The sequence below is a fragment of the Oryx dammah genome, unplaced genomic scaffold, assembly GCF_014754425.2.
Source record: "Oryx dammah isolate SB20612 unplaced genomic scaffold, SCBI_Odam_1.1 HiC_scaffold_11209, whole genome shotgun sequence".
Lineage (NCBI taxonomy): Eukaryota > Metazoa > Chordata > Mammalia > Artiodactyla > Bovidae > Oryx > Oryx dammah.
Window position 1 is genome coordinate 3,132,681 of NW_024080602.1, and position 15,016 is coordinate 3,147,696.

Consider the following 15,016-nt stretch of genomic DNA (forward strand, 5'->3'; position numbering starts at 1 on the left):
TCCAAAGAAATCCGAGGACTGATCTTCAGAATGGACTTGTTGGATCTCCTTGCAGTCCAAGGCACTCTCAAGAGTCTTCTCCAACACCACAGTTCAAAAGCATCAATTCTTTGGCACTCAGCTTTCTTCACAGTCCAACTCTCACATCCATACATGACTACTGGAAAAACCATAGCCTTGACTAGATGGACCTTAGTCGGCAAAGTAATGTCTCTGCTTTTGAATATGCTATTTAGGTTGGTCATAACTTTTCTTCCAAGGAGTAAGCGTCTTTTAATTTCATGGCTGCAATCACCATCTGCAGTGATTTTGGAGCCCCCAAAAATAAAGTTTGACACTGTTTCCACTGTTTCCCCATCTATTTCCCATGAAGTGATGGGACCGGATGCCATGATCTTCGTTTTCTGAATGTTGAGCTTTAAGCCAACATTTTCACTCTCCTCTTTCACTTTCATCAAGAGGCTTTTTAGTTCCTCTTCACTTTCTGCCATAAGGGTGGTGTCATCTACATATCTGAGGTTATCGATATTTCTCCCGGCAATCTTGATTCCAGCTTGTGTTTCTTCCAGTCCAGTGTTTCTCATGATGTACTCTGCATAGAGGTTAAATAAGTAGGGTGACAATATACAGCTTTGACATACCCGTTTTCCTATTTGGAACCAGTCTGTTGTTCCATGTCCAGTTCTAACTGTTGCTTCCTGACCTGCATACAGGTTTCTCAAGAGGCAGGTTAGGTGGTCTGCCATTCCCATTCTTTCAGAATTTTCCACAGTTTATTGTGATCCACACAGTCAAAGGCTTTGGCATAGTCAATAAAGCTGAAATAGATGTTTTTCTGGAACTCTCTTGCTTTTTCCATGATCCAGCGGATGTTGGCAATTTGTTCTCTGGTTCCTCTGCCTTTTCTAAAACCAGCTTTAACATCTGGAATTTCACGGTTCACGTATTGCTGAGGCCTGGCTTAGAGAATTTTGAGCATTACTTTACTAGCATGTGAGATGAGTGCAATTGTGCGGTAGTTTGAGCATTCTTTGGCATTGCCTTTCTTTGGGATTGGAATGAAAACTGACCTTTTCTAGTCCTGTGGCCACTGCTGAGTTTTCCAAATTGGCTTGCATATTGAGTGCAGCACTTTTGCAGCATCATCCTTCAGGATTTGAAATAGCTCAACTGGAATGCCATCACCTCCACTAGCTTTGTTCACAGTGATGCTTTCTAAGGCCCACTTGACTTCACATTCCAGGATGTCTGGCTCTAGATGAGTGATCACACCATCGTGATTATCCGGGTCATGAAGATCCTTTTTGTACAGTTCTTCTGTGTATTCTTGCCACCTCTTCTTAACATCTTCTGCTTGTTAGGTCCATACCATTTCTGTCCTTTATCAAGCCCATCTTTGCATGAAATGTTCCCTTGGTATCTCTAATTTTCTTGAAGAGATCTCTAGTCTTTCCCATTCTGTTGTTTTCCTCTATTTCTCTGCATTGATCGCTGAAGAAGGCTTTCTTATCTCTTCTGGCTATTCTTTGGAACTCTGCATTCAGATGCTTATATCTTTCCTTTTCCCCTTTGTTTTTCGCCTAATATATATGTAGTCCTTATTGGCTGCCAAGCTCCCTGCTAAGGATTCAAAATGCTGGTTCTCACAACTATTTACTGAACTGCAGAATAGTCTCAGGACTATTTACAACTGAGGACCCTTAGGCTAGGTGAGAGAGAGGAACTTTCCCAAGGTCACACAGCTGGAGGCTTTGGAGCTAGAAGTGGAACTCGAATGTCTAACACCAGAGATCACAGTCTAATCCCAGGCCTGGGATTACTCAGCCTACTGACCATCTGGGTTGGGTACTTCTTTGCTGCGAGGCTGTCCTGTGCGTCATAGGTAGGCAGGAGCATCCCCGGTCTCTACTCACCATAGCAACCCCAACACCACCCCGGGCTATAACTACCAAAGCTGACTTCAGGCATTACTAAATATTGCCTGGGGGCTAAGCCACCCCCAGTTGGGAACCACTGTTCTAGACTATGTGGCTTCCTGTGCTGGGCATGTGGCCCGACCCTGGCTGGGAACAGGGACGAGCAGGAACACGGAATTTGGGGAGATCTGGTCACACACCAGGGAGCACTCAGCTGAGGTGGGAAGGTAATTCTGCTGCAGGACTGGTCAGAGGACAGCTGAGAGCTGAGCTGGTGGGATCCGATGGTGACGGCTCAGGCAAGTACAGGTACAGTTCCTCCTCAAGGAGGGCACACACTTGGCCTCAGATCTTCTGGGGGCCACCAAGCCCATGTCCTTATTTCTGCACAGAGAGCCAGGAAGGTCAGCTGCCACCCAGGCGCACCCTGGTCATATCCCCGGGAACCTCGCCGGGAAGGAGGCCGTAAGTGAGAGAGCCAGTGCCGGGCCTGGAGCGGAGAACACGGAGCTTCCCCATGACGCCCTTCTGTTTGTTTTCCAGCTGGGCTTGAATGCCTGGCTTCTTCTATCAAATCTTTGGCCCTTTCTTCAGCCCCATGCTTCCAGATTTTTTCCAGACTCAAAAGGTCTGGGTTTTCCCAACTGGGAAAAGATGGTGACCACCTGTGGTTTGCCTTGGTGGCCTGGGCTTGCCCTCTCAGCCAGCCCACTCCTCACAGGGCACCCTGTCCGCAGCTGGGCCCCAGGAGACCCTGCTCGGCAAAGGGCCTCCCACTGGGAGAGCAAGCCTGCCTGCAGCCACCGCCAGGTAGACTGGCAGAAGGTCAGGGCCCAGAAGCCCTCGGCCCCCCAGTGCTGCCAAATGCAGAAGTTCCGACGGAACTGCCAAGCCCCACCGTGGTGAGTCAGCATCGGTCTCCCCAAGCTGAATCCCAGGTGCCCAGTGAAGCCAGGCCTTCTCAGTACATCAGAGGTTTCCAGTCATCTGCAAAGCCAAACATTCATCTTCAAAGGCCTCCCCAGGAAGCAGACTGGCCTGCTGTCATATTGCAAGCAGAATCTAGAGGCTTCTGTGGAAGCCAATGAGCATTTTTTCCCCTCTGGCCAACTCCATCCCAGCCCTGCCACTGACTTGCTGTGTGACCTCAGGCAACCCCTTTTCCCTCTCTGAATCTTGGGTGCTCACTAGTCTAGTGCAGATAATGACTGTCCTGCTGGCCTCCCACAAATGGGTGACTGGAGGAGAAAGGATCTTGCCAAGAATGGAGCACACCCCAAGAGTGAGGAATGTTGGCAGGAGTCTCTGAGGCCCTGGCCTGGATCCTGGCCCCGACAGATTGTCAGGCTCTCTCCCAGGCTGCAGCGCCCAGAGTAGGAGAAAAAAAGCTGATGAGAAAATGCGACATCAAACACAACCGGGCACATCAGACTCGCCCAAGAGCGGCTTATGTTTAGCTGTAAAAACATCCTGTCTGAACAGTCACTTCAACCTCTAAAATATTAGGACTTTAATCCTCATATATGATCAACTTGACTCTTGAAAGTGGAACCTTGGAAATGAGAAAAGGAAGCATAGCCTATTACAGTTCCCAATCTTGCCCCCTCCGCCACCAGTGATGAAATCAGTGCTGAGGCCTCTGCCTGTATATTTAGTTACGGCGCTGTTGTCCCCAGGCCTGAGTCACATTTTTCTACTGACCCCCTGTCTTTGGTGGTGGTGGTTTAGTCGTTTGGTCGTGTCTTTCTCTTTGCGACCCCATGGACTATAGCCCACCAGGCTCCTCTGTCCGTGGGATTTTCCAGGCAAGAACACTGGAGTTGGTAGCCATTTCCTTCTCCAGGGGATCTTCCCCACCGAGGGACTGAACCTGGGTCTCCAGCCTTGCAGGCAGATTCTTTACCAACTGAGCCACCAGGAAAAGAAAAATTCAGTACTCTGGGCACCAATGGTGGGGAAACCTCAAATTCCACTCACCAGCTGGGTTGAAGGTGGGGCTTAGTGGGAGAGAGATGACTTCACCAGCTTGTGCTTTAACATTCCAAAGCTGGGAGGCAAAACTAGGTGCCCCTGGCTCGTGATCACCAAGGTGACCCAGGAAGGTGGCCCCTCCTGCTTCCACCCCCCCTCCTCAGCCCCTCCTTGTCCCTAGTCACTGCTCTCCCTCTTCTGAGTGCTTGTTGTTCATCTTCCTGTGTCCACGAGTTATGTGGATGGTTGGGGGTGGAGATAGAGTTCAGGGGCAGCCCAGAGAGTGAGTAGACTCAGTCCAGTCCCCCGGAAATGACCCTGGAGGCTTCCCCTCAGGGAGCTGGAGCTCCCCATCTTCCTGCCCAGGCATCGGAGCATCTGCTTACCCTGAAATTAAAGACGACCTCCTGTCCTTGAGGTGCTGGCTGCCACAGACGTGGCCCTGGCTTACCTGTCTAGCCTCATGTTGAACCACCCTGCTTCTCTCACTCGGGGCTCCAGCCCAGTCGAACAGCTTTCAGTTCCTTGAAGCCAAAGGCTCTGAACTGTCTCCAGCCTCAGGGCCTTTGCACAAATTATTTCATCTCTCCAGGTGTCTGGATAAGTAAGCATCACTTGCTCAAAATGCTTTTCCTGAGCCCCATCTCAATCTAAATTCAATCTCACGCCAGGATTTATCGCAGCCCTCATTGTGTGGCAGTCATCACGGTTTGCAAGTATTAGGTTTATTTGTGTCTGTATTTTAGTGTCTGTGAGCTCGGTGGGGGCAGGGATAGTATCCCCAGCACTAAGCAAGTGTCTGACATAAGACAGACACACAGTGAATTTGTACCGAAGAAATGAAGAAGTAGCGTTTACACACAGGAAAGCAACTCAGACGCTGCGAAGGAAGGAGGAGAAGCACAGGTTGTGTGTGCATGCCAAGTCGCTTCAGTCGTGTCAGGCTCTGTGCGCCCCCGTGGACTGTAGCATGCCAGGCTCCTCTAGCCGTGGGATTCTCCAGGCAAGAATACTGGAGTGGATCTTCTCGAGCCAGGGATCAAACCCACGTCTCCTGCCATTTCCTGCACTGGCAGGAGTGTACTTTACCACCCGTGCCACCTGGGAAGCCCCGGAACAGCACACGTGCCGCACTTGGAGGGGGCTTCCCTGGTGGCTCAGCTGGTACAGAATCCGCCTGCAATGTGGGAGACCTGGGTTTGATCCCTGGGTTGGGATGATCCCCTGTAGAAGGGAGAGGCTACCCACTCCAGTGTTCTGGCCTGGAGAATTCCATGGACTGTATAGTCCACGGGGTCGCAAAGAGTCGGACACGACTGAGCAACCTTCATCACTTAAAGGAGTGTCAGAAGGAAGGGATGGCGACAAGGGATTTGCTAGAAAGGTTCTGAAGCCCGGAATGGAATGCAACTTTGGTCCTGGATTTGGAGCTTGTTTCTAGAACATTCCTTGTTTCCTAAGATCCCATCCTTGGGATCAGCTTGACCCACTTTATCCTAAGAATGGAGTGGAGCAAGAAAGCCCTCAGCTCCTGTTAAAGTCAAGAATCCTGGTTGGAAGTTGGGCTATTAACGAACTGGGCAGGAGGTGCCAGAGGGGGCAGGCAGATGCTTCATGATGTGGGTGTAGGGCAGATAGTCCTGGCCAGGGGCACCCCAGGGAACATGAGCTGATGTGCACCTTCTCCCTGATGTCAGGACGGGATTCTGCTGGGAGCCGTGGGTGCTTATGACTGGAACGGAGCTGTGCTAAAGGAGACCAGCAGTGGGAAGGTCATTCCTCTCCGTGAGTCTTACCTGAAGGAATTCCCCGAGGAGCTCAAGAACCACGGCGCCTACCTGGGTAAGAGGCAGGGCTGAGGGGTGGCTGGTGGGCGGTGGGCCAGGAGAGGACTTGGGGGTCCAGAACATGCTCAAACACGAGACGAGGGGCTTGTCCGTGCGTCGTCTATGCTGATTCAAGCACAGTCAGAAGTCATTACCTACCCCTCCGGGCTGGCATCCAGCATGCCCAGCACCATGCCTGGCTCATCACGGGCTCTCCATTAGTAGCTAGAATAAATCAGGGTCCCCAAACCAGGCCGTGGACCGGGCCATGAAACAGGAGGTGAGAAAGTGAGCGAAGCTTCATATACCATTCCTCATCTCCCCCACCGCCCCTATCCATGGAAAAATTGTCTTTCACAAAACTGGTGCCTGGTGCCAAAAAGATTGCAGACTGCCAGAATAAATGACAAGCAGTCTGACCTGAAATTGTTTCCACTGATGCCTCTAGACTCTCCGGCAGCTGTTGGTGTGTTTTCAGAATTGAGTGCAGGAAGTCTGCCTCTCCGAGGCAAAAGTGCAAGCTGAGGATGTGCTCAGTTCAGTTCAATCGCTCAGTCATGTCCGAATCTTTGCGTTACAACCAAAGCAGGAGTCATCTCCCATTAAGCACCTTAGTGTGAGTGAAAGTCACTCAGTCGTGTCCAACTCATGGCGACCCCATCCATGGAATTCTCCAGGCCAGAATACTGGAGTGGGTAGCCTTTCCCTTCTCCAGGGGATCTTCCCAACCCAGGGGTCGAACCCAGGTCTCCTGCATCGCAGGCGAATTCTTTACCAGCTGAGCCACAAGGGAAGCTCACCTTAAGCACCTTAAGGTGGTCGTAAAAAGAAAAGTGTGAGTCACTGGCCTGGTGGTGACAGGTCCCAGCTGTGAGACCTTAACCATAGCCCAGTCACCTCCAGCTTTGTAGAAGCGAGCCTCTGTCATTCATGCAGAAAGGGCTGAACCAGAAGAAAGGAGAAGGGCTCCCACTGTCTGTAAGTCTTCCTGAGTTTCTGAACCGCGTCTACCAGCTGTGACGTTATCACCAATGCAGCCTCAGACCCCACTTCTCCGTGAACTAAGTTGGCAGTGGGCCTCTCTGTGGTGGGAAAGTCATTCCTCCTCCCAGAAGACCCTTCATGAGGCCCAACCATGGTCCCTCCTTGGGTGGGAGTCCGGAAGGAGCGCCTTTCTGCTCCTCCTCTCTCTGGGGCTTCATCCAGCGAGGGCACTGTGGGGGAATCTCTGGAAGATGCCTCCCTCTGTGCCCCAAGGGAGACAGGGAGTTTGGGGAAGGAGACCAGGAGGCCAGGCTCTCCGCCTCCACACTGGGGAAGCTGATGGACTTCCGGCCCCAGGCCTTCAGGGAGGCTCTCAGCTTTCAGGGTGGCCTTGCCTGCTGGTCAGAGCCACATGGGAACTGCAACCACAGCCAGCAGACAGCAGGGAAGCAGGAAGCTCTCAGCACTGCTTAGAGCTTTGAGAGTCAGCCCTCGCCTGCCCCCAGGACATTTAGCCCCCAGGACCCTCCCATTACCACTGTCCTTCCTTCCGGGGAAGCCCAAACACCTGGGGTCAATGAGAATACTCTCAGTAATGCCGCTGAGGACTCAGCATGGAGGAAACCCTTGCTCCACTGCACAAGGCCAAGCCTGCCCTACCTTCGTATGTTTGTGATTGCTCTGAATTCACAGCCGTTAGCCCCCCTCCATGTGATATCCTGCTCTCACCTACCCCACTTCCCAGAATACCTTTCCAAGAGTCAAAGATGGTGTGTCTAGAACCAGTTTCCCACCCTACTGCACCCACACTCCTGGCCACTGTGAGCTGGCTTCTGTGCATCCTGCAGCCATTCTGAAAGCAACTGGTGGGACCCGAGAGACAGTTACCCACATATACACAGGTGTGCACACAGGCATGCACACACAGCAGAAGGAGCCGCTCATTCCCCAGAAAGCACCCAGGAATTGCCAGAAAGGCCTGACACTCATCTAAAAACTGTGATCCACTCTCCAAATCATCTGGCAGGAAGTAGGACTCAGCTTTGCACACCTGCAAGGGTCCCATTTTCAGGAGAGTTCACTGAGGACACTGCACAGCCACTCCCCAGAGCCGAGTGCTCGACTGGAAATTCACAGGGACCAGGCACTGATCCCGAGAACATGGATTGGAGGCCTTTCCCAAAGAGCCCCTGGGTTTCTGTCTTGTTCTCTTCTGAGTGGCATATGTGTGTGGATGCAGAAAAGCCTGGGCGCTCTCCGCTTTGGGGCTGCAGAGCTTTGGGGCTGCAGGAATCTCTGAGACCCCCCACCTGCATGCCCTGAGCAGAGCAATTCCTTGTCTCTGCACAGCCAACCCTTCAGTTTTTGGTGGACCACTTAACAAGGCATATTGGTAATGAAGAGGACATTGCTTGGTCCCCAGAGAGACTACTGGTGGGGATCAGAAACAAAGCCGGCCCAGTATGAAAAGAAGTATGGCTGGGGTTTGTTCTCTCGCCTCCCTGTTCCCTCACGTGCTCACTTGTAGGGCGCGTGAAGCAGGTGATGTTCATGTTCCAGGTCAGCGATGCCTTTTAGTGACCCCACCTGGCTTCTTTCGATGCCCGCCAGCAGAGGGTGGGCTCAGTGAGTTCCCTGCACTGTCCACCAGCCCCTTCCAAGCCCTGCCTCTTCTAGGCCTCCTCCTCAGCTGAGCCTGGAACTACCATCTGCTCAGCCTGCTCTGAATGCTCTCCTTTCAGTGGCCCACCCATGCCGCAAGGCCCTGGTGAGGTCTGCCAGGCCATGGGGCCAGAGACCAGCCTGTTTCCTCCCACGGCAGGGTACACAGTCACATCGGTCGTGTCCTCCAGGCAGGGGCGGGTGTACGTGGCCGGAGCCCCCCGGTTCAACCACACAGGCAAAGTCATCCTGTTCACCATGCACAGCAACCGGAGTCTCACCATCCACCAGGCCCTGCGGGGCGAGCAGGTAACACAGAGGGGGCTGGGGGCGGGGCCGACAGGTGGGACAGACAGGGTGGCGAGGTTGGGAGGGACTGTCCCTCACAGGACTGCCCCCAGATCCAGAAACATCCTTCCTGGCTAGGGGGGTATGCCCTCTTTATACCTACCTTGGAGCTGATGCTCCCTCCCCAGAAAGCCAGATCTCAGACCCTGCTGCAGCAATGAGAACCTGGGAGAACCCATGGAGCCCTTGTCTCTGGTGCACTAGCCAGACCTCTGCCCCCGACCACCAGCATCTCTCTGGTCGTGTCTAGAGTTCAGGGCTCTGGCAGAGGCAACATCCAGGCTATGACTTCCCAGCTTGGGCTGACAAGGCCTCTAGGCATCTGAAGGGGCCCCGTGTTCCTCATGCCACCTTGGTGCTACCAGAAGTGGGAGGAGTCAGGCCTCTGCCCACAACAGGCCCCAGGGGTGCACCAACATGCCAACTTCTTTCCTTCCCTGGAACGGGCACGATGCCGAATGGTACAACGCCAATGTCACAGCACCCCCCAAGACATGGTGAGCAACGAGGCTGTGCTGCTAAGAGTCTCATGTTAGAAGGTCCTGAATGCACGGGGGAAAGCTATGATTAAAGTCAGTGATGGTGAAAAGATCAGGAAACAGGGTTCTGATACAGGTTATTTCAATAGCCCAGGAAAACTGTGGTCCTGAGAAGCAACACAGCTTTTCCCCGGTTATTGGGTAGATTCACTGGGTAAAGCTCAGAATCCTGGACTCTTGGTGGGGCTGCCTACATTGTGCTACCTCCTGACCCCAACGACCCCCACACAAGGCCTTGGCCCCTCCTGCCTGGCAGCATCCAGTATCCATGGCACCCTGCGCTGAGCTGAGCCCTGTTCAGCTCCTTCCTGTTATTCTTGGCTTGCCCCTGGTGCTCCAGAGCCTGGGAACAGCCCTGCTTCCTGCCTCTTCTACTGCCCTTGGCCATGAGGACACGCTCACGGCCAGGTCTAACTTCAATCCCTCTAGTTGCAGGGAGCCATCCTTTCACCATTCCTCTTCCCATCCCAAGGGCACTGGGGGACCCGGGCGCTGCTCTGGTCCCAGCCTCCACACTGCCCGCCCACACCCCACCCAGGGCCGGCTCTCAGGAATCCAAGGTTAGACCTTGAGAGCCGGAGGGAATTCGCCGAAGAATATATGACATTTTTACTGCCTGGATCTGCCTCCAACATCCAAACGAGAAACCGCAGCACTGAAAGCAGCTAAGTTAAGTGGATTCCAAATCACCGTGACCCATATAGCTGAGGCCACATGTTTAGACAGTCTCTCTCCGCCTCTCTCTTTGCTCTGTCTGCCTCTTAATCACTCTATGTAGGCACATCTCTCTCCTCCCCACACCGTGTTTATAATTTCCTTTTTCCCCCTCTTCTGTATTTTTTTTTAAATCATTCTCCTCAGTTAAAAGCTTTTAATGCTTGAGGATAAATTTCTTCTGAAAACACCCCAAGCCGGGAAGGGAGAATCAGTTCCAACCCAATTTGGCTGTAACCGGCCTTCTGACCTTGCACTAGTGACTCAAATTCTCTGAGCTCCAGTTCCTTCCCTGTGAAACAAGGACAATGATCTCTCCCAAGACAGTGGGAGGCTGTAAAGTGCCTCACACAGGGCCTGTCCTTGGGAAGGGCTCCTTTTCTTTCCTGAGCAACCCCTTGCTCCTATAAACATTTATAGAGCACCTCCTGTGTGCCAGGCACAGCACCCAGGCCTGGAGGGAATGAGACAGGAGCAGCGCCCACTGTTGGGGGCCGTCTGTGGAGGGAACCAGTGCTGGGGGGAGGAGGACGGGGCTGGGGGAGAGCATGGAGAAGGGGGCCCCTCGGCAGGGGATGGAATAGGGAAGGCCAGGGGTGTCTTTGAACAGGAAGTGACCTGTAGGACGATAGACATGACCTGGAGAGAGGGGAGGAGAAAGGGGTAGAGGCTAAAGAGAAGTATGTGCAAGAGAAGCTGGGAAGCCCACCAGAGCAGGGGACTTTTGGAGAAGAGAAATCACTTCAGTGATTTCTGAAAAAAATCTGACAGTGAGAGAAAAAATTTCTGACAATGAGAGAAATCACTGTCGGGGGATGTGGGAGCCAGAGGGTGGGAGCCAGAGGCTGGGGAGGCAGGGAGGCCAGTCCAGGAGGGTCACACTGCAGTTTGGACATTTCCCCCCAAAGCAAGGAAGGGGCATGGTCAGCTTCTGGAAGCCACTCTAGCTCCCCACAGGGGTGGGTTGGAGGGCCAGTCTGGAGGTGGGGGGGTCCTTCCTTTGGAAGGTGCCTCTCCTGAGGAAGAAGCATCAGAGGAGGAGGGAAGTAGATGGGTTTGGGACATGTTTGGCATCCACCAAGTGAACTTGTGGGGAGACTGCAGGTGGGAAAGATGGGAGTGGAGCCAGGAGGACCCTTAGGTTTCTAGCTGAGTTGGAGGCATGGCACCCAAGGCGAGAGAGGAACACAGTCAGTGCTCAAATACTGAGAAGAAATCACAAGTCACCACCCAAGGTGCTAAGCCCAGAGTTATTTGGAAAATAAAATATTGAAAATGAGTTAAATATCCAACAGAGGACTGATTAAACATGTTTGGCATATGCATAATTTGGAATGTTATACCATATAGTCAAAGCTATGGCTTTCTCAGTAGTCATGTATGGATGTGACAGCTGGAGCATAAAGAAGGCTGAGTGCCAAAGAATTGATGCTTTTGAACTATGGTGCCAGAGAAGACTCTTGAGAGTCCCTTGGACAGCAAGGAGATCAAACCTGAATATTCATTGGAAGGACTGATGCTGAAGCTCCAATACTTTGGCCACCTGATGCGAAGAGCCAACTCACTGAACAAGATTCTGATGCTGGGAAAGATTGAGGGCAAGATGAGAAAAGTGCGACAGAGGAAGAGATGGTTGGATGGCATCCCTGTCTCAATGGACATGAGTTTGAGCAAACTCCAAGAGACAGTGAAGGACAGGGAAGCCTGGTGTGCTGTAGTCCATGGGGGTCACAAAGAGTCAGACAGGATTTAGCAACTGAACAAAAGTTAAATAATGGAAAGTCTGGTGGTGGCGGAATGGTTAAGGAGAAAAGAGTTGGCGGGGGTGGGGGCCCTCATTTTTTCAGCAAAGAGTCTGAGCCAAAGGCTGTCCACTGGTAAGGGGAGGCCTCTCAGCAGCCCAGCCCCCTCCCCCATCCCTGTGCCGCAGATAGGCTCTTACTACGGGAGCGAGATCACCTCGGTGGACGTGGACGAAGACGGTGTGACTGACGTCCTGCTGGTGGGCGCGCCCATGTACTTCAGCGAGGGCGGAGAGCGGGGCAGGGTGTACGTCTATAACCTGAGACAGGTACGGAGCACGGATGCTGGCCAGCTTTCCAGGGGCACCTGATGCATGCCTTGATCAAGTGTCCATGAGGGAAGCTGGGAAGCGGAGGCCAGCGCATACCTGCAGACTGGAGAGGAGAGGAACCTCTTCTATTGTTGGGTTTATGTAGCGGGAAAGAAACCAGGAAACAGAGGGGATGTTGCAGGCCAGAGCGGAGAGCCCCTGCCGAGCCCCGCTGAACCTTTTCCTGCCCCTGATTTTGCAGGACCGGTTTGTTTACAATGGAACGTTGAAGGATTCCCACGGTTACCAGAACGCCCGATTCGGCTCCTCCATCGCCTCCGTTCGGGACCTCAATCAAGATTCCTACAACGATGTGGTGGTGGGAGCCCCTCTGGAAGACAACCACGGGGGCGTCATCTACATCTACCATGGCCTCCAAGGCAGCATCCTGAAGACGCCGAAGCAGGTACCGCCCCCCACGCTAACCCCCAGAAAGAATGGAGCTAGAGCTTGGAATCCTAGTGGCTCATTCCCTGTCCTCACCCAGGAAAGGATTGCTGTCTGTCCTAGCTCTACTTGCCTCAAGTTGAAATTAGTCTTAAGACCTTCCCATCACCCCTGTGGATACCCTTTCCCTGCTTAATTTCATCTCCCCAACAACAGCAATAGCAAAACCCCCCAAGGACCTGAATCCCGCTGGCCCTCACATGCTTTCATGCAACTGACTATACATAGAGAAGACCTGGGGCTTCCCTAGTGGCTCAGTGGTCGAGAATCTGCCTCCCAGCACAGGGGACGCTGGTTTGTTCCCTGGTCCAGGAAGATCCCCTGGAGAAGGAAATGGCAACTCACTCCAGTATTCTTGCCTGAGAAGTCCCATGGACAGAGAAGCCTGGAGGGCTACAGTCCATGGGGTTGCAAAGAGTCGGACACAGCTGAACAAATGAATGGAGAAGGCCTGTTTGGACTCCTCTTCTCTGGAAATGCCTCAGGCTAGAAACAGTGCTGTACCCAAAAGTGAGCCATCCCAAGCGCCTTCCCCTCAGGGTCATCACTTTTGCCTATTTTATTAGTAGGATAGCCTACTATATCACACTTAGAGATAGTGATGCCTTGTAATGTGTATTTACATCTCATGGGAAATTCTTTTCTTAAATAGTTGATGTACAATATTATATGTTACAGATGTACGTCAGAGTGGTTCACAATTTTTAAAGGTTATGTTCCATGTATAGTTATTATAAAATATTGGCCATATCCCCTGTGTTGTATAATAGATCTTCATAGCTTATTTACTTTATACATAATAGTTTGTCTCTCTTATCTCCTACCCCATCTTTCCCCCTTTTCCCTCTTCAGTGGAGAACCCTTTTATGACACATTATTTTCTTAATCCAAAAGAATGACTTAATGGTAGAAATTTCAGGTTCCAAAACAGACCAGGAGAGGAGATAGCTTTGGGCTGAGGAAGTTTCCTGATAGTTTCAAACAGGCTGTCTCCAGGGCTCCCAGTGTAGCTTCTCCTATCGGTACCCAGCTCTTTCCTTCCGCTTCCTGCAGAGAATCCCCGCCTCGGAGCTGGCTCCTGGCCTCCAGTATTTTGGCTGCAGCATTCACGGGCAGCTGGACCTTGATGAAGACGGGCTTGTGGACTTGGCAGTGGGTGCTCTTGGCAACGCCGTGATTTTGTGGTTGGTTCCCCCATTTTTCACGATTTTGGGCTCTCTTGAGGGTCTCGATGGATACAGGGTTTACAAGACACGCTTTAGACTCTTTCTCTTGTCTTTAATCACTGTCGGCCAAACTCACCCTATTCTTATCCCGTTGTGACTACGAATTTCCTTTTTATGGAATCACTGTAAGTTATTTTGAAGTCCAAATCCCTCTTCTCAGTGGGGTTCAGAGATTTTAGAGCTATTTAGTGGCTAAAAACCCTCTTTGACTTTTTCCTAAAAGTTCTGATGACTGGGGCATTTCTCCCACTTGGCTTCAAGGGACAGGCTGAGGATATTCTCCTCAGCTGGGAGGATCTCCTTCTCCCCTCGTGTAAAAGATTTCTTTCCTCCAAACCCCTTCTAACCCCTGGTTTCCTTTCTCAGGACCTCATTTCTGTACCATTCCATCAGATATTTGCCATGCATTTGTACTTGGGGTCTGTGTTAAGCAATGGTCTGCAACTTTTAAAAAAAAGGTTTTCTAAAAGTCCGTCTATTCTACCATATGATGTGTCAGCTACTTTTTGAGCAAAAAAAAAACTTTAATTTGAGCTAATTTTTTACATGTTGATACTTTTATTATAAATACAATAACAAAGAAATTTGTGAAATAAATCACCCATAGTTTCATCACCTTAACATTACCACTATTAACATTTTGGCATTTCCCTACCGGTCTTTTACCATCTGCATATAATTTTATATAAGTGCAATCACATTTTTCATACAACTTAAGAAAGATGTTAAACAGAGATAGCTGATGACTTCCCGGGGAGACTCTTTATGTTCTTGGTCCTCAAGAATATTACCTTCCACTCAGGAAATGTCTTAGTCCAGGATCCCTAGAAAACAGAGCCTGAGGCAAAAGCTTGTGCGGCTGTGCTGCTATGGGAGGGGCTTCAGTCCCAGAAGCAGAAGTGAGGGTCCAGGGGAACTGAAAGTACCTACTGAGCTGCGGACTCATGCTCTGGGCAGCTCCCTGCTCCAGCATCTCCAGAGAGGCAGAAAGAATGCAGCCTCTGCTTTCTGCAACAGCCCCTTTCGGGGGGCAACGGGGAGCAGTGCGTCTGCGAGCTCCCAGTGTCCCCCCAGTGCCAGGGCCCAAGTGTCAGCTGCCCCACGCCTCTGGGCAGCACCGAGGAAGCGGGGTCTCTGCAGGTCCAGCCTGGAAGTTGCACTGGCGCCACAGCTTGTCAGGGGGCGGATCTAAGGTCTTTGGTAGCGACAGTAGCTTGGGCTAAATGTATTGACTGCTTTGGTTCTAGCCAGGAAGCAAGACAGGTGAACA

General features: G+C 51.7%; 1 protein-coding gene across 2 annotated transcripts in view; it reads left to right on the forward strand.

The window, feature by feature from the left end:
* LOC120860885 (integrin alpha-11) overlaps positions 1–15,016 on the forward strand; it is a 139,350-nt gene that overhangs the window by 94,594 nt on the left and 29,740 nt on the right. For both annotated transcript variants that reach the window (XM_040236596.1, XM_040236595.1), the window contains exons 11-15: positions 5,585–5,729; positions 8,520–8,668; positions 11,891–12,031; positions 12,276–12,479; positions 13,574–13,704. In XM_040236596.1, coding sequence (XP_040092530.1) covers positions 5,585–5,729; positions 8,520–8,668; positions 11,891–12,031; positions 12,276–12,479; positions 13,574–13,704 — 770 coding nt within the window. The remainder of the gene's footprint in view (positions 1–5,584; positions 5,730–8,519; positions 8,669–11,890; positions 12,032–12,275; positions 12,480–13,573; positions 13,705–15,016) is intronic.